Genomic DNA, 23,420 nt, shown 5'->3' with positions numbered 1-23,420 from the left:
TGTTTCTGAGGTTTCTCTTGTGTCTTACTAAGGGTTACTATTGCTGTTCTAAAATACCCCCATCAAAAGTAACTTGGGGGCCGGGGGAAAGGGTTTATTTGGCTTGTGCTTCTATATCACTCTTCATTATGGAAAGAGGTCAGGACAGAAATCTAAACACAGCAGGGATGCAGAAGCCATAGAGAATTGCTGCTAAATGGCTGGTTCCTTGTGGCTTGCTCAGCCTGCTTTCTTATAGAACCCAGTACCACCAGCCTGGGTTAATCAGCCACCAATAAAATGCCCTACAGGCTTGTTTACAGCCTGATCTTATAGAGGCGTCTCCTTTATTTATAGGGGCAATTTCTTCATGGGGACTTCTTCCTCTTAGACAATGCTAGGTAAGACATGCTAGGCATGCCATTTACCATCTAAACTAGCCCCCATTTGCTACATATTTCTGACGAATTATTCCACTTACTGATGTATAGTTGCCTGCTTTATATTTTCTAATTTTCAAGTTTACTTTGTCAAATATCAGAATTTCCTGCTATGATTTCATTTTTGAATTAGTTTCATTGTGTCCTTAGGTTTTAATCTCAGGTCCTTCTTTTATCCCATGAGTTCTTAGGTTTGGTCTCTTGATTGTATTCTAAAGCTCTTAGAATTGTGACTTTATTTTTAACACTTATATATTTTTCCTTTTTTAAAAAACATTATTTTTACATATGCACTAATATTATTAAACAAATATATAATAAACCTATAGCAAGAAGAGCCAAAATTATATTTTAATGTCCTATCTCATTAGCTTTGTTGTCCACTATTAGTATTCTTTCATATATTCAGAAAAGTCTATTGGTGTGTTTCCTATGGGGTTTTTATTAGATTCGTTGAGTTTGTCATTTTTAACATTTCTCTCTTTTTTTTAAATCTCAGATTCTTTGCTGAACTTCTCTCCTATGCCACTGATTTTTTCATTAGCACTGAATTTTCTCATCCATTTTGCTAACTTTTTGTATTCTGCTGCCTTTCATCTGCAGGCACTGGATTGATTTCTTCCTTAAATTTGTTTTGGATTTTATTTAATGCTGTGGGTGTGTGTGTTTTGCCCGAATGTTTGTCTGTGCACCATGTGCTTGCCTGGTACACAGAGGTCCAAACAGGGCTTGGGATCCCGTGCAACTGGAGTGATGGATAACTGTGAGCCACCATATGTGTGGCTAGGAAACAAACCCGAGTGCTCTACAAGAGCAAAGAGTGCTCTTAACCACTGATCTATCTCTCTAGCCTTTTATTTCCTTTATTTAATCTTTGTGTCCTTTTGATATTAAAGATCATTATTAGCAGCAAACTTCTGAGACCTTCATCTGGCATTTTATTTATCTCAGTTCCTTTGAATTCAACAGCTAAGGACTTATGGTATTTCCAAGGAGTCATGTTGCTTTGATTTTTCATGCTCACAATATTTTTGTGTTCTAATTTGTGTATATCTTAGTTTGGATCTGTCTTTTAGTGTTATTAGGAGGGCTTTCTTAGTGGGTGCCATTGGCTTGAGGGCTTAATTCCCAGTACCACTTAGAGAGGAAAAATAACACATCACCAGTGACCACAAAATGAAAGTGACAGAACTAATGTGGTGTAATCTGAAGTTACAAATGATGTAGGTTAAATGTAGAAATGGTAAATAGAAAGGGAAAGGGAAAAAAAGAAAAATAGAAGACACTAGGTGAAATAAATTAAAGATAAAAAGAAGAGGAGAGGAGAAGATTATAAAGGAGAAGAGAAAATAGTGTGAGATTTCAAAAAAGAAACACAAAAAACCCAATAATGAGAAAGTTTGTCATTGAAATTATGTAAGTATATGTAAGTAGGTGAAGAATAAAAGGTAGAAAGATGAAAAATTTAACAACAGCAAAATAGGTCAGGCGGTGGTGGCACATGCCTTTAATCCTAGCACTAGGAGGCAGAGTTGGAGGCCAGCCAGGTCTACAAAGTGAGTCCAGGATAGCCAAGGCTACACAGAGAGACCCTATCTCGATAAACCAAACCAAACCAAACCAAAACAACAACAACAAAAAACCCAGCAAAATAAAGTCAAGATATTACTAATGATAAAATTGAAGGGAAAATGGAGGAGGAAACACATGGAATAGAAGAGAAAAAAGATTTGTCTGATTATGAAAAACGTGTTAACAAAACTGGATAAATGAATGATGGGGAATAAAAAGTAAAAAAAATAAATAAATATTTTATTGTTAAAAACATGACAAAGTGAAAAGGTTAGTAAACATATAGAAAAAAGGGGGAACACAAGATATAAAACAAGAAAAAAGTGCAGCTGGAGCGATGGCTCAGCAGTTAAGAGGACACTTGGTTGTTAATCATGAGGACAAGAGATTCAATCTCATTGCCAAAGCTGCTGTTTCACAAACATTTCCAACTCCAACTCCAAGAGATGAGACGCCCTCTTCTGGCCTATAAGGGCACTGCAACATGTGTATGCCAATATTTACACAAATACACAGAGACACTGACACATTCTCACACACACCGCACAAACACACATGGGCATTAAAGTAAAAAAATTTAAAGAAAAAATGTCGGAGTAGCTTCTTTCTGGGTTTTTAATTTTTTTGGACCACCAAGTAGACGTGATAAGGGAGGGGGGTGGCCACTGAATATGGAACTCTTGGCTTTCCTGAATTATACTGGTGTTAGGTGCTCCAGTGGAGTTTTAGTTCTTGGAGTTCATTGCTGAAGCGAATTCCATGGTAGATGGGTGGTTTCAGAAGCTGACCCACTTGCTAATCTGAGGGTTAGGGCTATTAAGTTCCAGATTTAGTCTTCATTTATTAGGATGGATTCCACACACCAAATGCAGGGCCAGCTTTCTCTACACACTTTACTGCCTGTGCTTTACTTCCTGCCTTCCCGTATTTAGCCTGTCAGTGTCAGGCCCTTCTGTGCTGTACAATCCCCTCCCCCAGGGATCTCTTTTATCCCAGAACCATGGTGAGCTGCTTAGCCTCGACTCTTGTTCTGAGTCCCCAAGGGCAGCTCAGCTTTAAATACTCTCAAGATGGCTCAAAACCACAACCATCGTCATCAAAGACTGCTTCTCTGATGATGCCTCATGCCACCAAAACTACTCTCTGTGCAATATCTGCAACTAGATTTGTGGCTTAAAAGGGTCATGAGCTTGTTGGGTGGATAGGACTGACAGTGTGTTTTCATCAGGATTAACTAACTCATCTTTTGGAGGAGGCTTTTGGCTTCCCCACACATGCCTTATCACTGCTTATTGAATGCCTGATGGTCTTCTTCCTCCATTGGGTCTACTTGCTCTTACTCCGACATTTCTCCACTGGGCCATATAGAGTGGCAGCTTGTAGTCCACCATATAGAAGTCAAGTCTTCTAAATTCTTCGCATCAGGTTATCAAGCCACAGGTACTGACATGTCTAATTAAAACTGTGGATTTACCTGTTCCTCCTTAAGTTCAGCCCAATTTTGCTTCAAGCACTTAGAATATCAGTTATCAGATCCACACATATGGAAGGATTATATCTTCATCACCATCAATAAGCCACCTTATTATGAAATGGTTTTTGTTTATAACAATGTGCTTTTGATTTCAAATTTGTTTCTGTGATAGCGATATATTCATATATCCTTGCTACCTTTTACATTTACTCTATTTATGTTTTATGTTAACTTTAAAAAGAAATTTATTGTTTTCAGTTCTGTGTTATCTGTGGGGATGTGCACCTACATGTAGGTGCTCTCAGAGGCGGAAGGTATCAGATCCCCTGAAAATGGATTCACACATGGTTATGAACCACTTATGTGGCTATTAAAAACTGCACTTGAGTCTTCTGCAAAATCAGAGAATGTTCTTAATGACTCCAGTCATTAAGAGAGATGGCTCAGAAGTTAAGGGTGCTTGCTGCTCTTTCAGAGGACCTAAGTTTGGTTCCTAGTATCCATACTGCATGGCTCATCGCTGTCTTTAACTACAGTTCCAAGGGTCCATGCCCTCTTCTGCCCTCCACACACAGTTGCATTCACATACTTCCATGCAACATGCACATATGTAATTAGAAATTAAAAGATGGCTTACTGGGTAAATGTACTTGCTAGATAGCCTGGAAAATGGAAAAGATGCTATCCCCCCACAACTTGTCCTCTGACTTCCACACATGCACCAAGGGGCATGCACACCTCCCCCAACACACACATAAATATATGTAAAAGAAATTAAAAGAAGAGGAAGGGAAGCAGAGGCAGAACAAGAAGCAGGAAAGGTGGAGAGAAGGGGAAAGAAGAGATGGGGATGCGAAGGAAGAATTCTGCTGTATGGTTGGTTGGTTGGTTTTGGTTTGTTTTTTAATTTCAGGGCAGGAGATTCAACCCAAGGCCCGCACATGCTACAAAAGTGCTCTACCACTGAGTTAAATCCCTAGCCTTGTTATTTGTTTTTAACATCAAGTCTATTAATTACAAAAATAATATGTGCCCGTGGTACAAAACATTAAGTAGAACAGAGTGGTACAAACGTACTGCCCTACTTGTCAAATTCCCCTAGCCAGGGGTAATCACTCTTAGCAGGCGTATGTGTGTGTGTGTGTGTGTGTGTGTGTGTGTGTGTGTGTGTGTGTGTGTGTGTGTGTGTGTTCTCTCAAGAATGTATATATGTATGTGTGTATACAATTTTGTAGGCAAATTGCAAATACACATGTCTACACATACAGTTTTGAAATTATTCACTTAACTTACATCTCTGAAAACTTTTTTTTCTTTTTTTACTTTTTTTTTTACTTTTTTTTCCCTAAGACATGGTTTCATGTAGTCTAGGTTGTCCCTGAACACACTATGTAAATCAGGCTGGCCTCCCTGCCCTCACCTTTCAAGTGTTGGAGTTACAGGCATGTGCCATTGCACTGAGCTCTTTGAGTCTATAATGTGACTGACTGATTTGATCAGGGCCTCTCTCTGTAGCCCAGGCTGGGCTTGACTTTGCTGTCTTCCTGCCTGACTTCTGAGTGCTGTGATTTCAGGTGTGAGCCACTTTGCCCAGCTTAGATAAACAGTTACTACTTACTGAAAGCTATTTATTTGTCATCTTGTCTTTCCCCTAGATACCCTAATTACTAACGTACTTATGCATACTTCCTAAGGATTTGTTCTAGGACATTAACAGATACAGACACAATATTTTAAGATGCAAATACACTTTATGGACTAAGATTCAGATCTCCAGCCATCAGCTCATAGTAAGCATCTTTCCTCCAGTCTTTACAATTCCTACAGCCTATTCCTCCTTCTAGGAAGTGTTCCTGAATTGAATCCAGCCCTCCATTTTAAATAATCTCTCTCTCTCTCTCTCTCTCTCTCTCTCTCTCTCTCTCTCTCTCTCTCTCTCTCTCTCTCTCTCTCTCTCTCATCTGTTTGGATAAATATGTATTTTTCTACTGATTTCAGCTCTGCCATATAAATCCTAAGGCTCAAGATTCAGATTCGAGGTCAGACAATTATAGCTACTCTGTGTGATCCTTCACTTTGTAGTCGACGTTATTGCACACTGCTATGACCTTGCTACATGCCAGAGTTAAAAAGTTGGCCTAAAAATACAGTAGAAGAATCTCCTTTAAAAGACTAAGCACTGGTTTTCAATTAGAAGGACAAATAAAACACATACTGGAAGCAGCTGAAATACTCCACCAGCAGGGGGGATCGATGCAGATGCTGAGACTCACAGCCAAACTCTGAGAGAGTCTTTTTTTTTTTTTTTTTTTTTTTTTTTTGGCTGCCCTGGACTCACTTTGTAGACCAGGCTGGCCTTGAACTCACAGCAATCCGCCTGCCTCTGCCTCCCGAGTGCTGGGATTAAAGGCGCACATCACCATGCCTAGCCTGAGCACAGGGAATCTTATGGAAATGTTGGGGGATAGAAGGATCTGGAGGGGATGGGAACTCCACAAGGAGACCAATGGAGCCAACAAATCTGGGCCCAGTGGGGCCAATGGGGACTGGCGCACCAACCAAGGACCATGCATGGTAAGGACCTAGGCCCTCTGCTCAGATGTAGTAGACAGGCAGCACAGTCTCCTTGTGGGTCCCATAAAATGGGGCATAAGGACTACCTCTGACATGGACTCTGGTGCCTGTCTTTGATCACTTTCTCCTGGTGCGACCACCTTACCAGGCCACAGAGCAAGGGAACGCAGGCAGTCCTGATAAGATTTGATAAACTGGGGTCAGTTGATACTGGAGAAGAGCTCCCTGTTTCTGAGGACTAGGGAAAGGGAAATATGGGGGAGGAGACAGGGAGGGTGGGACAGGGAGGCCACAAGGGAGGGGGCTATGATTGAGCTATAAAGTGAATAATGTTTTGGGGGGAGTTTCGAGACAGGGTTTCTCTGTGTAGCCTTGGCTGTCCTGAACTCACTTTGTAGACCAGGCTGGCCTCAAACTCACAGAGATCCGCTGGCTTCTGCCTCCCTGAGTGCTGGGATTAAAGGCATGTGCCACCATGCCTGGCCAAGTGAATAAATTTTAAAAAATTAATTTAAATTAAAAAAAAAAAGACCAATCACAAGTGTGATGGGGAATGGTATCACGAATTACATAAAAGCACACAATGGCATTCCATCCCAACAAAACAATTTCTCCTTGCTGTTATTTAGAGCCTTTATTGTAGCTCACATGCTGGAGGGTGATGTTACCCTGAGGCTCCTCTACAGTCAAAGGAGCTTTAGGAGTTAGAACAGTTGAGCTGATATCAATCTCGACAATACAGGCTCCATATCCATCTTTCTGAGACTACTACTATGGAAGTCCCTAATCTTCCAGACTTAATCATGTGCATCATTCCCTCTGGTTGTTTGGTAATAAGTACTCTCTTGAGCAGAGAAGCAGTGTCTGCTGCAGCCTTGTAATCAGCTCTTTATGCTGAGTTCAATCTCCCAAATTGGCTTTGGACTGTGGAATGTTCGCGCTAAGCCTTTCCTTTCCACTCTGTGTTCCAGTTCTGAATACCAGACATGGCACGGCCACCTGGCCACTGGTTAGCTGCCAACAGAGCAGAGCTGTACTGTAATTAAGAATTACTTCGTATGTCAGGTCAGCCTGCTGAGCTGGCAGATGGACACTGCTCACAGAAGGTTAAGACCTCCACCTCTTGAAATCATACCATGACATTTCATCCCCCTCACATTTCAAAGAGATTCAAAATGTTCTCATTAGCACGCTGGCCGCTATGAAAAGTTGAAATGCAATTGGCTTAACATGTAACACCTCCTATGTGTTAGGGGTACGTCCACTAGGGACATTCACAATTGAGTTCTCAATTCAATCCTCATACTGACTTCATTCAAGTATTCAGTAAGCAGTGTTATCTCCATTTAACAGTCAAGAGTACTGAAGCTCAGGAAGATCATATATAGTTAGCAGAGAATGGATCTAGGATTTGAGCCAAACCCAGCAAGAGCCGAGCCCTGTATTGTTTTTCTTCTATTATGTTGCTTCTCTTGGTAATGAGATACAAGCTGCCTGTTATCTTCTTCTGCTCCTGCCCACCAAGGAGGAAAGGGGTCTCTTGGTAATTTCATTTACTTTACCATTTTGCCTAGGTCTGGCCTATCTTCAGTTTGTTCTTTTAAAAAAAAATGGCAGCTGTTTCAGACTAAATCCAACATGTCCATCCTGTCCCCTTCTTTCCCAATTTGCCCATAACAGTGACTTACTAGAATGTCTCAAGTTTACACGTTGGTCAAATTAGTGCATCACGCAGCATTTGGACTCCAAAATCCTTGAAGTCGTTTTCACTTAGGTATTAGGTTCTCACTTCTGTTGAGGACTGAGGCACAAGCATGGCATCTGCAAGATAACACTGTGCCAACCTGTACAGGATGAAAGATTTAAAAAAGAAATCAACGTCCCTATCCATGACAGTATATATCTTAATCCTAGCACTCCAGAAGAAGAGACAGGAGGATTGATGCAAGGCCAAAGACAGCTAGATTGTCTCAACCCTCAACCCCCATATCTTGGAGGGGGAAAAAGTTAATTTTATTCCACATTTCTTATTGAGCATCTGTTTCACACACAGCCTTGAGCAAGGCTTCCTAAACAGAGCCCCTCCTAGTACTTACCACAAGGTCTGCAATTTGCAGCAAAGGCGTTTCAACCCTTCACAAAGGGCCTGTATACCCTCATCATGGTGTCATCATCTTACCTGTTCCAGGAAACTTTAGGAATCATTTAGGAAAAAAAAATACTAGAAAATCCAAGTGACATGTGAAAAAGATCCCTTGGGCCAGGGATAAGCAGAGATTCAGGGAAAGGAGGGTTTTATTCTCTCTACATTGTCATTCTTCGTTTTTAAATTTTGAGATTCAATCAGCAGGGGAAAAGTCTTCAATTTTAGGGATCACTGTAACATCAGGAACTCTATTGGGACCTACAATTCATGATGCCAGATCCGTCAACTGACAGTCACTGTTTTAACAATTTCAGTCCCAAACCTCCAATTTTACTACGAATTAGCAGCAGTCTTGTCAAGTTCTGGACAGAGCTGAGAACTTGTGTAAGAGACTTCTAACAAGCTGCAGAGAGCAGAAACTCAGAATGTCTGGAGAAACGGCAACATGCAATGGCCCCTAAGTATGCCAGCAGAGACCATCAACTGAATCCCAAATGTTAAAGCCCAGGAAAAAAGCAAGGATAAGAGGACATTTAAGAAGCTCAGTAATGTCCTTTGCATGCAGCAGACCTTCACAAAGATGCTGGCCCCTGAGTCCCCTAGGACATGGCCAAAAGCAAATCATTCTTTTAATGTCAGAGTCATCTGCAAGAAGAGAGCTCTACCTAGCTAGCATTTGTGAGATGGCATGTGCTCAAGCTGACCTGAGCAAATGAGTCATTTCACTTTGGATTTCCGAGGACATTCTACAACCTCCTTGCTTCCTCTCTTGACTTCCAGCTCCTACCTCACCTTCCCTGAGCAGCCCCTTCTAAGCCCCTCTGGCACAAAGGGTCTTCTTCCTCTTTCTTGGTTCAGCGGATGTTTGTTATGTAAGTGTCCCTAAGGGCTCTGCCTGCAAATAGACACATGCGGAGTCTGCTGCACAGGTTGTGCATTAGAAGAGGGGTAGTCTTATATGGCGAGTATATTCTAAACTCTATAATTTTAATTGGAAAAGTTGGGGATTGTCTTATAAGCCTAGTCATCTTATATGCTGGAAAACATGGTATTCATTTAAATGTAAAAATTAGCTGTGAAGGTAATGATAACCAGGTTACAATAAATAGACCTACAGAAGGTAGGGGCTACAAAGAACAGATAGATCTTGTTAGGAAAGGGAATAGATAAATGAGGGGGGGCTCTAATTTAGGAGGGTCAAGTGTGGAGGGGAGCGAAGAAGGATGAGGAAGGAAATACGAGGAAGGACAGCTAAAACTAAGTAAGGGGGCATTTGAGATGTAATAGTAGTATTAAAACCCATTACTGTTGAAACTTCCTAATATATTCATATAAGAAAGCAATCTACATGAAATCGTCAAATAATGGGGAGACAGAATCCCAACAGGACTCTCTTATCCTGTGCTGCTATTCTTTGTATAGCCAATATGAGTAAATTTCTACAAAAATAATGTGGCATGCTGCTGAAAAGCATATCAGATTTGGGGATAGATTTTGGAATCCCATCCTTAGTATATCATTTAGCAGTATGAAATGAAGAAGGTCAAATTCCCTAGATCCTTGGTTTCTTTTTACAATAGAGATAATAAAACCTTCCTTAAAGCATTATTATAAGCACTGCATACAATCAGTTAACTTCTGAAAGACACAGCAGGCATCCAACAACTTCCATAGTCATTACATGCCAACTAGTTCTTAGAAGCTCACTCTAGTCTTTTCACTTTACAGTTGGAACATCTGAAACCCTCACAATGACACTTCACCCCTTTGTTCCCCGTGGGATTTTTCACTTTGTGAAGTGTGGGTTGACGACAAAGACAGAGGCAAGATACTCAACAAATAGGCTCTGAGCTTCCTGGGTAAAGGCTAGCACACAAACTGTAGTAAAATATATATAGGGATGAATTGGCTGCTTTAGTAGACCACATCATATGCAGAATACCATATGAATTGAATAAAAACATCAGACACAAGCTCCCATCATGTGGGCATATCTCAACTCCTTATCCCCATAGCAATGACTTGTGAAATGCAAAACAAGGAATTCACATTGGGAAGGAGGAGGGGAGGGAGAGAAAAGAGGGAGGGAGGAAGCAGACAGAGAAAGAAACAGAAACAGAGAGACAGACCCAGAAAGAAACAGACACACACACACACACACATACACACACACACAGAAATACTAGTTATCTAATCTCATTTTAAATCCCTATATTCATGTAGGACTGACTCATTCTTTATTTCAAATCCCAGACTACACATTTGATAGAACTACATTAAAAATTTTATATATTCACTATTAATTTATTGCCCCTAGACACTGACTATCGCCATCATCAATATAATACCTCCTCGTGATATGAAGAATGTTTTTTGCTCATTTCTCTGTCCTCTCCACCTTTATTTCCCTGGAATAAGTTTTTTAATTCCTTGCATTACTTCCCATTAAGATTTTATTCTCAAGAGAGATCCAAGATGGTGGTGCTGATCACACCCCCTGAGGAGATCTAAGATGGTGGTGCAGATCACACATGCTGAAGAGATCCAAGATGGAGGTGCTGGTCACACACCCTAAGGAGATCCAAGATGGCGGCGCCAATCACACACATACCGTGTCTGAGCACCCGGACAGCACAGTGACCTCACAACCAAACTGAGAACTACAAAACACCAGTGCTGGTGTTTTCCAGGTGAGAGGGGTCCACATTGTGTGGAGCACAGGTGGGTTCAGCCTCTGGACCATCCTGCTAATCCACAGAAAAGTCTCTGGGTCCCTGCAAGTGGGTATGCAGTCTCCAAAGTCTAGCCACTTGCCTACAAGCGATCTATACCTACACTCTCCGGCTATCGACTGAACTGGAGACTACAAAACACCAGTGTCCTCTGTGCTCCACCTGAGGAGACTGGAAGGGCCACCAGAGGAACTCTGCTCGGATATCTTTCCTCCTGCTTCCCAGCTGCCAGACCCTCCTAGGTCAGAAACAGCGAACAAGCAGAGAGTAAACCCAGGAGGGGACTTGGGTTAGGGACCAAAACCCCATTATCCCGTGCCCGGAGGAGGCCCAGCCAAGCTATCGGAGTAGTTCTCTGCCCAGATATCTTTCTGCCTCCTCCGCAGCTGCCTGGCCTACCTGTGTCAGGAAGAATGAGCAAGCAGATATGGTGAACCCAAAGATGGTGGCTTGGGTGTTGGACTAAAGTCCCATTGTCCTCCACCCCGGCCCAGATCTCTGCTCCGGATATCTTTCGACCTGTTCCTCAGCAGCCAGACCCACCTATGTCAGAAATGGCGAGCAAGCAGGACTAATCCCAGAGGAGGGGACTTGTGCAAGGGTCCAAAGTCCCACTGTCCCCCGCCCTCCGCTACCAGAGTAGATGTTTGTTCAGATATCTTTCTGCCTGCTCCCCAGCGGCCTGGCCCATCTTTGTCAAAAGCAGCGAGCAAGCAGAGAGTGAATTTAGAGAAGGCGACTTCAGCAAGGGACCAAAATCCCATTGTCCTCCGCCTGAGGAGGCCTGGCCAAGCTACCAGAGTACTTCTCTGCCCGGATATCCTTCTGCCTGCTCCCCAGCTGTCTGGCCTACCTGTGTCAGGAACAGCGAGCAAGCAAAACAGTGAAGGCAGAGGAGGTGGCTTGGATGCGAGACCAAAATCCCATTGTCCTCTGCCCTGGGGAGGCCAGCCGGGCGCAGATCTCTATATGGGATATCTTTCCACCTGTTCCTCCACTGCCAGGCCCACCTAAGTCAGAAATGGTGAGCAAGCAGGGAGTGAATCCAGAGGAGGGGACTTGGGCGCAGGTCCAAAGTCCCACTGTCCTCTGCCCCGAGGAGGCCGGGCCAGGATACTGGAGTAGTTCTCTGCTTGGAGACCTTTCTGCACCCACTCCCCAGCTACCTGACTTACCTGTGTCAGGAACAGCGAGTAAGCAGAAACAGTGAGCCCAGGGGAGGTGGCTTGGGTGCCAGACCAAGTCCCACTGTCCTCTGCCCTGGAGAGGCTGGCTGGGTGCAGATCTCTGCTCAGAATATCTTTCCACCTGCTCCTCAGCTGCCTGCCCCACCTAAGTCAGAAACCAAGAACAAGTAGAGACTGAATCCAGAGGAGGGGACTTGGGGGCAGGTCCAAAGTCCCATTGTCCTCCAGTAGGAGGAGGCTAGCCAGGCCACTGGAATAGTTCTCTGCTCAGATATCCTTTGCGCCTGCTCCACAGCTGCCTGACCCACCTTTGTCAGAAACAGCAAGCAAGCAGACAGTGAACCCAGAGGAGGTGACTTAGGCGTGGACGAAAGTACCATTGTCTAAATCGACAACCAAACTCTCGGACTATCAGAGACCACCAAACCTGCTAACACCAGAGACATCACATGGGAAGAGGTCAGCATAAAAACACAGGCAACCATTCCCAGGGACATTAGACATCACCAGAAACCATTAGTCCTACCACAGCAAGCCCAGGAGATACTATCATATCTGACACACAAGAGAAAGATTTCAAATCTGAGGTTATGAAAATGATAGAAGCCTTAAAGGAGGAAGATAAACCCCTCAAACTAGAACAGAAATACACATAGAAAGAGATGAAACAATTGAACAAAATGCTTAGAGAAATTAGTGAAAGACAGGAAACTACAATCAAGCAGAAGGAAATGAATAAAAGGATTCAAGACCTAAAATGGAGATAGAAGCAATAAAGACACAATCTGAGACAATCCTTAAAATAGAAAACTTAGGGAAGAGAACAGGAAATACAGACCCAAGCATCATCAACAAGATAAAAGAGATGGAAAAGAGAATGTAAGGGGTAGAAGATATGATTGAAGAAGTCGATACAACACTCAAAGAAAATGTTAAATCTAAAAATCTCCTGACACAGAACATCCAAGAAATCTGGAGTACTATAAAAAGACCAAACCTAAGAATAATAGTAATAGAAGAAAACTTCCCTAACCTAAAGAAAGAAATGCCCATAAGTACACAGGAAAGATACAAAATCCCAAATAGTTTGTACCGGAAAAGAAAATCCTCCTGCCACATAATAATCAAAACACTAAACACACAGAAGAAAGAAAAAATATTAAAGGCTGCAAGAAAAAAAGGCCAAGTCACCTATAAAAGCAAGTCTATAAGAATTACACCTGACTTCTCAACAGAGACAATGAAAGCCAGAAGGGCCTGGACACATGTCATGCAGACACTAAGAGACCACAGAAGCCAACCAAGACTACTATACTCAGCAAAACTTTCAATCACTATAGACAGAGAGAACAAGATATTCCATGACAAAACCAAGTTTAAACAGTATCTAGCCACAAGATACTAAAAGGAAAAATGCCAACCCAAGGAGGCTAACTTTATCCAGAAAAATCAAAGGAAATAAATAACCCCACAGCAGCAAAACTAATAGAAAGGAAAACACACACCACTACCATCAACATAAAAAACAGGAACCAACAACTACTGGTCATTAATGGCCATCAACATCAATGGCCTCAACTCCCCAATAAAAAGACACTGGCTGACAGAATGGATGCAAAAACAAGACCTATCATTCTGTTGCATACAAGAAACACACCTCAGCAATAATGATAGATATTTCATGAGAGTATAAGGCTGGAAAAATGTTTCCAAACAAACAGAACCAAGAAGCAAGCTGGAGTAGCCATTCCAGTATCTAATAAAATAGACTTTCAAGCAAAATGAATGGAAAAAGATGGGGAAGGATACTTCATACTCATCAAAGGAAAATACACAAAAATGAGTCTCAATTCTGACTATATATGCCCCAAATACAGGAGCACCCACATTCTTAAAAGAAACACTACTAAAGCTTAAATCACACATCAAAACCCATACATTAATAGGAGAAGACTTCAATACACCACTATGACCAATAGACAGATCATCAAGCCAAAAACTAAATGGAGAAACAATGAAACTAATAGGTGTCATGAGTCAAATTGATCTACTGATATCTACAGAACATTTCACCCAAACACAAAAGAATATACCTTCTTCTCAGCACCTCATGTAACCTTCTCAAAAAGTGGCCATGTACTTGGTCACAAAGTAAACCTCAACAGATACATGAAGATCAAAATAATCCCTTCCATCTTATCAGACCACCATGGATTAAAGCTGGAACGCAACAACAACAGTAACAACAGAAAGCTGACAAACTCATGGAAACTGAACAACTTTCTACTCAATGATGTCTGGGTCAGGGATGAAATAAAAGAAGAAATTAAAGACTTCCAATAACTCAATGAAAATGAAGGTACAACATACCCAAACTTATGGAACACAATGAAAGCAGTGCTAAAAGGAAAGTTCATAGCACTAAGTGCCTACATAAAAAATTGAAGACATTTCATACTAGCAACTTAACAGCTCATCTGAAAGCTCTAGTACAAAAAGAAGCAGACATACCCAAGAGGAGTAGACGGCTGGAAACAATCAAACTCATGGATGAAGTCAATAAATTAAAAACCAAGAGAAGAATTCAAAGAATCAACAAAACCAAGGGCTGGTTTCTTGAGAAAATCAACAAGATAGACAAACCCTTAGCTAAACTAAAAGACAGAGGGAAAGTACTCAAATCAACAAAATCAGAAATGAAAAGGAAGACATAACAATGAACACTAAAGAAATCCAAAGAATCATTAGGTCTTGCTTCAAAAGCCTGTATGCCACAAAATTTGAAAACCTAAATTAAATGGCCAATTTTCTTGACAGTTACCAATTACCAGAATTTAATCAATATCAGGGAGAAGATAAATAGTCCTATATCTCCTAAGGAAATAGAGGCATTCATCAAGTCACCCCCCCCCAAATCAAAACAAAACAAAACAACAACAACAACCAAAGGTCAGATGGTTTCAGCACAGAATTCTACCAGACCTTCAAAGAAGAGATAATACGAGTTCTCTTCAAGCTATTTCACAAAATAGAAATAGATGGAACATTACCAAACTCGTTCTATGAGGCTACAGTGACCTTCATACCTAAATCTCACAAAGACTCATCAATCTCGCCAATTTCTCTTATGAACAAAACTACTCAAAACTATTCAATAAAATACTTGCAAACTGAATCCAAGAACACATCAAAGATATGATTCACCATGACCAAGTAGGCTTCCTCCCAGGCATGCAGGGATGGTTCAGTATATGGAAATCCATCAACCTAATACATCATATAAACAAACTGAAAGAAAAAAAATCACATGATCATCTCCTGAAGTGCTGAAAAAGCATTTGACAAAATCCACCACTCACTCATGGAGAGATCAGGAATACAAGGCACATACCTAAACATAGTTTAGACAATATATAGCAAGCCTATAGCCAACATCAAACTAAATAGATAGAAACTTAAGTCAGTTCCACCAAAATCAGGGAAAAGACTCGTTGATGATATGATAGTATACATACATAAGTGACCCCAAAAATCCTACCAAGAAACTCCTACAACTGATAAATACCTTCAGCAAAGTGGCTGGATACAAAATCAACTAAAAAAAAATCAGTAGCCCTCCTGGATACAAATGACAAACAGGCTGAGAAAGAAATTAGGGAAACTACACCCTTCACAATAGCCACAAAAAACAAAGTATCTTGGTGTAACTCTAACCAAGCATGTGAAAGACTTGTAAAGAAAAAAAAACCTTTCAAATCTCTGAAGAAATTGAAGAAGATATCAGATGGAAAGATCTCCCATACTGCTGGATCAGTAGAATTAACATAGTAAAAATGGCCATCTTACCAAAGGCAATCTACAGATTCAATGCAATCCCTATCAAAATACCTACACAATTCTTTACAGACCTTGAAAGATCAATTCTCAACTTCATATGAAAAAACAATAATCCCAGAATAACTAAAACAATAAAAGATCTTCTGGAGGAAGCTACAGTAATAAAAACAGCATGGTACTGGCAGAGAAATAGGTTAACTAATGGAATCGAATTGAAGACCCAGAAAAAACACCTACACACTTATGGGCACTTGATTTTTGACCAAGAAGACAAAACCATACAATGGAAAAAAGATAGCATCTTCAACAAATGGTGTTGGACTAACTGGATGGCTACATGTAGAAAAATGCAAATAGATCATTATTTATCACCCTACACAAAACTAAAATCCAAATGGACTAAAGAGTTCAACATAAAACCAGACACACTCTTCCATCTTCGCTCTTGCTTCCCGGGTTGTCCGTAGGCTGCCCCACGTAAGCACCTTCAGTCCCTCTCTTTTTTGCTTGCCTTTCATCATCTATTCACTCTTGCAGCTGTGGCTGCGGTGTCACCTGTGCATCATCAGTAGGTGGCAGAGAGAGAGGCTTTCTCTACACTCAGGGTTCTGACTGATGACCATCTGAAGGATTAGTTGCCGACCATTCCCTGAAACAAAGTATGTCTGAGACGACCACCAGTCCCCCAGTCCCAGGCAGGGAGCTGGCCTAAGATGACGACCACTCTGGTGCAGCACAGGATACCCACTCAGGGTCGGGAAGGAAAAAGATATATAATGAATTTTTACTTATCCATAAAGAACAACAAAATTGTAGGCTGAGGAGATGTCACAGTGGGTAAAGTACTTGCTATACAAGCATTAGGGCTTGAATTCTGATCACTAGCACCCATGGAAAAAGATGAAGGTGGCAGAATATCTCCCAATGTTGAGGGCCCAAGATAGGAGAAACCAAAGGCCTCACGAGCCAGCCAAGGTACACAAAACCTCTAGTTGTAGATTCAATAGGAGATCATGTTAAAGACAAAAACAAGGTCAGGATGGGAAAATAGAACTGTGGGTAATGGCATTTGCTGCCAAGCATGACCTGAGTTTGATACCCAGGACCCAGATAGTATAAGATAAACACTCTTGCAAGTTGTTCTCTGGCTTCCACATATGAACTGTAACATGTGCATATGAATAAATAAATAAACAAGCAAACAAACATTAAAAAATAAGGTAGGGTGGGTCCTCTAGTAAGGGGAGTGGGGGCTGTCTTTGACATGGACTCTGTTGCGGTTTTTGGATCACTTCCCTTGGCAAGACTGCCTTGCCAGGGTCCTGATGCAACTTGATGAGACTGGCCCCCTTTTCTGAGGAATAGGAGAGGGGCATGGGGGAAGAGGGAGAGAGGCTGGGACTGGGAGATGATGATGGAGAGAGCTACAATTGGGATGTAAGGTGAATAAATAAATTAATTAAAAAATAAGGTAGAGAAGTGATTGCCTGTGACTGCACAGGCAAACATACTCACATACATATACGCATGTGCATATACCATACACAAAAAATTTAATTAAAAATGGGGAAAAAATCCTGTCAAGAAAATGGATGAAACTGGAGGTCATGATGTTAAGGAAATGAGCCATAGTCAGAAAGATAAATGTTAAAGTTTTGTCATATATATTTGATACAGTACAATATATCATATATATGACATGACAAAGTAGAAGGGGTACGGTCTGAGGAGAAGAAGGGGGTCAGTAAGAGGGACAAGAAAGGATAAACGGGGGCATGGCTATGAGCAAAGTACAGCATATATACAGATATACACATGAAAATGTCATAATAAAACCCACCATTTTACATAATGAATATATATTGATAATGATTTTTAAAAAGAATATTTACATTTATCTTATATCAAGAAAACTATCTTTTTTTCTGTTTGGGGAAATAACCAGGCTGGCCTTGAACTCAGAGGTGCAAGGTGCAATTGCCTCTGCCCTCCCTGAGTGCTGGGATTACAGGTTCTGGGCCACCGCACCCTGCTTATATTAGAGATATTAGAGGTTTTTAGTGAATGATGCTTATTTTCTTTATAACAGTTGAAACCAGAGAGAGAACTTTTAAAAGTAAAAAAAAAAAAAAAAAAAAAAAAAAAAAATTCACTTTCCCCTAACCACTCCTTTGAGCCCACCTCCCCAAAATAACAAATATATGGCATTTATGCTCTCTCACCTGGCCAGGTGTGGTGGCACATGCCTTTAATTCCAACACTCAGGAGGTAGAGGCAGGTGGATTGCTGTGAGTTCGAGGCCAGCCTGGTCTACAAAGTGATTCCAAGACAGCCAGGGCTGCACAGTGAAACTCTGTCTCAAAAAAAAAAAAAAAAAAAAAACCCACACAACAAAACATATACTCTCTCATCTCAGTTCTCTAAGATTATAGAAATAAGTAAAAGGCAATATATATACCTTTACGTTATACATTTCACAAAAACTGAATCATAATGGGGACTCGTAGTACACACCTTTAATCCCAGCACTTGGGAGTCAGACACAGACATACCTAACTTTGAGGCCAGTTTGGTCCTCATAGTAATACCATGTCTCAAGAAGGAAAAAAAAAAAAAGGAATATATCCTTAATTGTACATGCACTTTTCTCATTTGGTCCTCAACATAGGCCCACAGGAAGAAACGAAAATTGAGTTAAGGTCATAAATTAAGTGACAAAGCAGGACTCAGCATGGAATCTGTTTTCTGAGACCTCAGAAAGTTATTGCGCATTGTTTTACTCTTCGAGATTTATTTATGTTTATGAGTGTTTTGTGTGTATGTACGTCTGCACACCAGAAGGGGACACCAAATCTCTTATTTATTTGTTTGTTTGTTTGTTTGTTTGTTTATTTATGTTTTTTGAGACAGGGTTTCTCTGTGTAGCCTTGACTATCCTGGACTCGCTTTGTAGACCAGGCTGACCTCAAACTCACTGCAATCTACCTGCCTCTGCCTCCCGAGTGCTGGGACTAATTAAGCATGTACCACCACCAACCAGCCAACACCAAATCTCTTAAGACTTAATTGTTAGACAGTTGTAAACTGCCAGGTGAGTACTGGAAACTGAACTCAGGACCTCTGCAAGAATAGCAAGAGCTCTTAATGGCTAAGCCAACTCCCATCCCCCTCGTCGAGCACTGTAACAGACTTACAAGTACTTCTGATGTCTGGGTAGGATTGCTACGTACCTATAGTAGTGAATGGGAGAAATGAAAGGGACCTGATAATAAACTGCCATACGGAGGGGGTGCTTTTAAGGCATTGACAGTGGAGGCAGGTGGAGGTTGGCGGTACATCGTTTGGGGTGAAGAAATGACCACAGATTATCATAGTGAACTGGCAGATAGAGAACTCCCCTTCCCTCTCCCCAGCCATTCCCCCTCCCCCTGCCCCCACCCCGCGTCCCCTCCCCACTCTCTTTCTTTGGGTTGCTTCAGGAAAACCCTGTGTGGTTGGGGTTTCCAATTCTAGAACATTCCATCCATAGGAGCAGACGTGTATGGATGGAACAAACCATTACACTTGGCGGGGGGGGGGGGTACGACTTGAAACTTGCTTAGATCCTTACGTTTTTTTTTTAAGAGTTTTTTTTTCAATCCTGTTTCTTTCTATGTTCAATACGTTTTAATCCTACCAGCAGTTGGTTCCCGTTTTTTTTTTTTTTCTTGTAAGCAGGTGCCACTCCCTCTACCCCACATCCGGTCTCCCCCCTGCCAGTCCTGGAAGTTGGAACAGTCCAAAGCAAAAACCGCGAGATTTCCAAACGAGACTTGGTGTCGCGAGTCCTTTTCTCTGCGGCTGTCTACCCGAGAAGAGAAGACTGATATTTCGTTGGTTCTGTGTCATTGTCAGGCTGGTCCTGAGGCAGGTACATTCGGCCTATACCTTCTCTAACCACTAGCTGGAGAGGTGAGGCCTATTGGGGATTGTTTAGTAAGAGTGAAAGCCTTCCAAGGAGTCACTTTTAGAGAAAAATGGCTAGCAGCTCTCAGGGGAAGGGAGAGTTAAGGCATTGATGGGAGGCTGAAGGAGAGAGAAAGGTGGTGCTAACAAAGACCCACCGCACGCTGTTCTATACTACTGCAGGGTCAGCGAAGCCCCTAAGGCACTCAGCCATCATGGATCCCGAGGACCAAACTAATGGGTTCCGGCACGGCAAGGTGTTAATGTTCATCAATCAGCAAATGACCAAGCACACAAAAGGCCCCAAGTTCTACCTTGAGAACTTGTCCAAGTCCTGGGAGGAGGTGGAAGACAAGCTCAAAGCCATCCTGGAAGACAGGGAGGTGCCTAGCGCAGCTCGGGAAGCCTGTGCCTGGGGCAGCCTGGCCTTGGGCGTTCGCTTTGCTTGCAGACAAGGCCACTTGCAGGCGTGCAGAGTGCAGTGGCTGCATGACTTCGCCAGCCTACACAGGTCAGCGGCACATGCTCTGGCGATAGATCTGAAGAGGCTCGCAGACCAGAATCAGATGGAACGCAAGGAGGCGGCCTTCCAGCTTCAGTTGGCCCACACCAAGCTAGCCCAGTTGCAGAGAGAGCGAGACCTGCTGAGACTGAAGCTACTACATGCAGTAAGACTACCTCCTATCCCTGTCTCAGCCCCACCCTCTTCCGCTCCTATATGCATATTTGTTTCAACTCTGCTCACTTCTCTCCAGGAGCTGAGGGCCTCCGCATTTGCACAGACGTCAGTCATGACTAATGCACCTGCTGCTGCCGCTGCTGCCCCTACTACCGCTACTGCTGCCGCTGCCCCTACTACCGCTGCTGCTGCCCCTGCTACCGCTACCCAATGGGGAGAGACAGAGGCACAAAATGCAGGGGAGAGAAAAGAGGTGACAGCCAGAGATACAGCAGAGTGTGGACCAAAAAAGGAGATGGATGGTGCTATAGCCATAGCTGCCCCTAAGGCATCCACAGTAGAGCTAGAAGGAAGCACCCTGGAGCATCTTGGAGTGGTGGAGCAGGAAAATTATTCCTTGGGCTTAAAGGGTCAGGCAGAGCAGGAAGAACATGTGGAAAGTCCCACATGTTCTGTCTCAGAGCCACTGGGTCCTAGGTCCATAACCTCCCCACCATCTGTTACTGTCCAACTCCCTGCCTCATTTACATACCCATATGAGAGTCCCTTCCCAGTCACACCCACCCCATCCCCACCGCCAAGCATACTCACAGAACCTCAGATGCCTCCCTACTTCATGGCCACTGATATGAATATGTCTGAACCTGAGGGCCCAACAGTTTATCTCCAAGATGCCCCAAAAGATTGCAGTGATTTTAGACTCCAGCAGCAGAGACTAGCAGCATTACACAGGCATGGGAATTGGGGTTGCCACTGGTGTAAATTTGTGAATTTTTCATGGCAGAAAACTTGCTTCCACTGTGGGAGGCAAGGCTGGCTGCCAAGCCCTCAGTGAGTTAAAAAAAAAATATGATACAGAAAAGGGAAATCAATTTGGGGGGGGGTGAAGGGAGGGGATAAATGGGACAAGCATAGATAGTTTTGATGATTTCTTTTGTAGTCTAGATCACTTGCATTTGACACCCCAGCATCGCTTTGGCACATGTGAATGCTTATGCTTGCATGGGTGCATGCATGCGTGGGTGCATTTCCCCTCCTTAGTGTAAATATACAAAACCCCATGCTTTCCACATACCTAAGCCTTAAAAGATAGAGCCAAAGCGGTTATTCAACCCATTGTGACCCAAAAACTTCAGACTGGAAGATGTAAATTGAAATAGATTCAATTGTCAGAACAGGATTGGGTCCAGGATCATAACCAGTGACACTGGAGGGTACAGCCTATGCCTGGCCCTGGCTAAGGTGGAGAACAGCCCCTGCTGCTTTCTGGATAGTTTCAGAGGGATACTAGACAGTCCAGGGAGCTGACAAGTAGAAAGAGGCACAGAGGAGTTGATCAGGTGACTCCAGAGAGCTCAGCTACCTCTTCTTTCTTTGCAATTGTGCTGCATAAAGTTTTGCTTTACCTTACTTCTCCTCTTTAAGTTAGCCAGTAGATTCCTGTTCTCAGGAGCTAGACCACTCCCATATCAGGTAATTTTTTTTATATCTTTTTTTTTTGAGACAGGGTTCTCTGTGTAGCCTTGGCTGTCCTGGACTTGCTTTGTAGACCAGGCTGGCCTCGAACTCACAGTGATCCACCTGCCTCTGCCTTCCAGAGTGCTGGGATTAAAGGCATGCGCCACCACCGCCCAGCCTCTTTTCTTTTTATAAACAGGGGCTCATGTAGCCCAGACTGGCCTCAGACTCACTGTGTAGCTGAGGATGACTTTGACTCCAGGTCCTCCTGCCTCCACGTCCTAAGTGTTGAGATGATAGGTGTGTATTGCCATGTCTGGATCAGGAAAGTAATTTCAAAAGAATGCACCATTAAAGAAGCATAATGGAATTGACAGGGGACTTGAACAAGTCGGTAGCAAATAGTGATGACCCCTTTATTCCAAGTCCCCAGGAGTGAACTGGATAGGATGCTTATGCTCTGAGGGAATTCTGTTACTAAAGTTCAAGCCTAGGGTGACTATTCCCAGGAATGCACTGGATAGGAGGCTTACATTCTGAGAGAGTAATATCACAAGAAATGAAACCATCACATGAGACCTGGGGTGGGTTAACCTCAGGTTTATGTGTAATTCAAATTAACATGGTGGAGATTTGCCAACCCTGTGAAGATTCTGAAAGACTACAGAGGATGCCAGCAGCAGGTGCAAGCATGGACTTCTGCAATTATATGGCCTCTTAACAAAATCTTTCCTAGTCCTCAGTGGGCGAAGCAGACAGAACTCTGACCAGGGAACTCAGGCCACTGCTCCAAGGTGAGTCAGCAACTGACAGCACACATAGGGTTTGTCAGTCTACATGGGCCAAAGCAGAGTGCTCTCTGGTGGGATTCTCTCTTCTGACTCGGCAGCATACTAAATGGAGGAAAATGTGGATTTCAAAAGCTCTCAATGTATTCAGAAATGTAAAGTGGAACAGAATCCTACCTCAGTGGGGGCAGGAGGTGGAGGAAGGTGGGTGTAGAGGAGTAAAGGGTGGGTAGGAAGTTGGTCTTCTCCCTCTTGTGACTATAAGAGATTAATTCTTTTGAAATTGACTGTGTGTTTTTATCCACAGGTGGAAGGAGGAGGAGGGACTGCACCTGGACCAGACTGGGTCACAACTGACCATCTCTCAGAGACTATGAACCTGGAGAATAAGAAGTTCCTGTGGCCAGTGGGACACCTGGAGCAGCAGAAATGTGACTTTAGGTTGTCTGTTATTGGTGAGGGTACAGTCACCATCAGGATTGGAGGCCATGTCCCCAGCCTGCAATTTTTGAACACCCTTGGGCCTGTTTATCTACCGCTACTGCAGAGTGTCCTACCCTCACTGCACTTGACATCAAGATTTGGCTAGTTCTTTGCTGGGGGAGTAGA

At 42.7% G+C, this 23,420-nt stretch overlaps 1 protein-coding gene and 1 non-coding gene across 2 annotated transcripts; both read left to right on the top strand.

Moving 5' to 3' along the window:
* Positions 1-16,457: 16,457 nt before the first annotated feature.
* LOC127186082 (small nucleolar RNA SNORA17) lies at positions 16,458-16,588 on the top strand. The gene has a single exon (XR_007830326.1). It is a non-coding gene; the product is annotated as a small nucleolar RNA SNORA17 (small nucleolar RNA).
* Positions 16,589-20,101: 3,513 nt separating this feature from the next.
* Positions 20,102-23,188, top strand: LOC127185378 (testis-expressed protein 13A-like). Its single transcript, XM_051141860.1, has 2 exons — positions 20,102-21,396; positions 23,119-23,188. The coding sequence occupies exons 1-2, from the start codon at positions 20,102-20,104 to the stop codon at positions 23,186-23,188; spliced, it is 1,365 nt and encodes a 454-aa protein (XP_050997817.1).
* Positions 23,189-23,420: the final 232 nt, after the last annotated feature.

Source organism: Acomys russatus, chromosome X (assembly GCF_903995435.1).
Source record: "Acomys russatus chromosome X, mAcoRus1.1, whole genome shotgun sequence".
Classification (NCBI taxonomy): domain Eukaryota; kingdom Metazoa; phylum Chordata; class Mammalia; order Rodentia; family Muridae; genus Acomys; species Acomys russatus.
Note: the sequence above shows the minus strand (reverse complement) of the source record. Positions and strands in the feature narration are given on the sequence as shown.

Bases quoted from the DNA above. Each gene is read 5' to 3' on its own strand.
- LOC127185378 (XM_051141860.1), top strand. From the start codon at position 20,102: ATGGATCCCGAGGACCAAACTAATGGGTTCCGGCACGGCAAGGTGTTA. The intron at 21,397-23,118 runs GTGAGTTAAAAA...TTTTATCCACAG, and splicing joins GGCTGGCTGCCAAGCCCTCA to GTGGAAGGAGGAGGAGGGAC.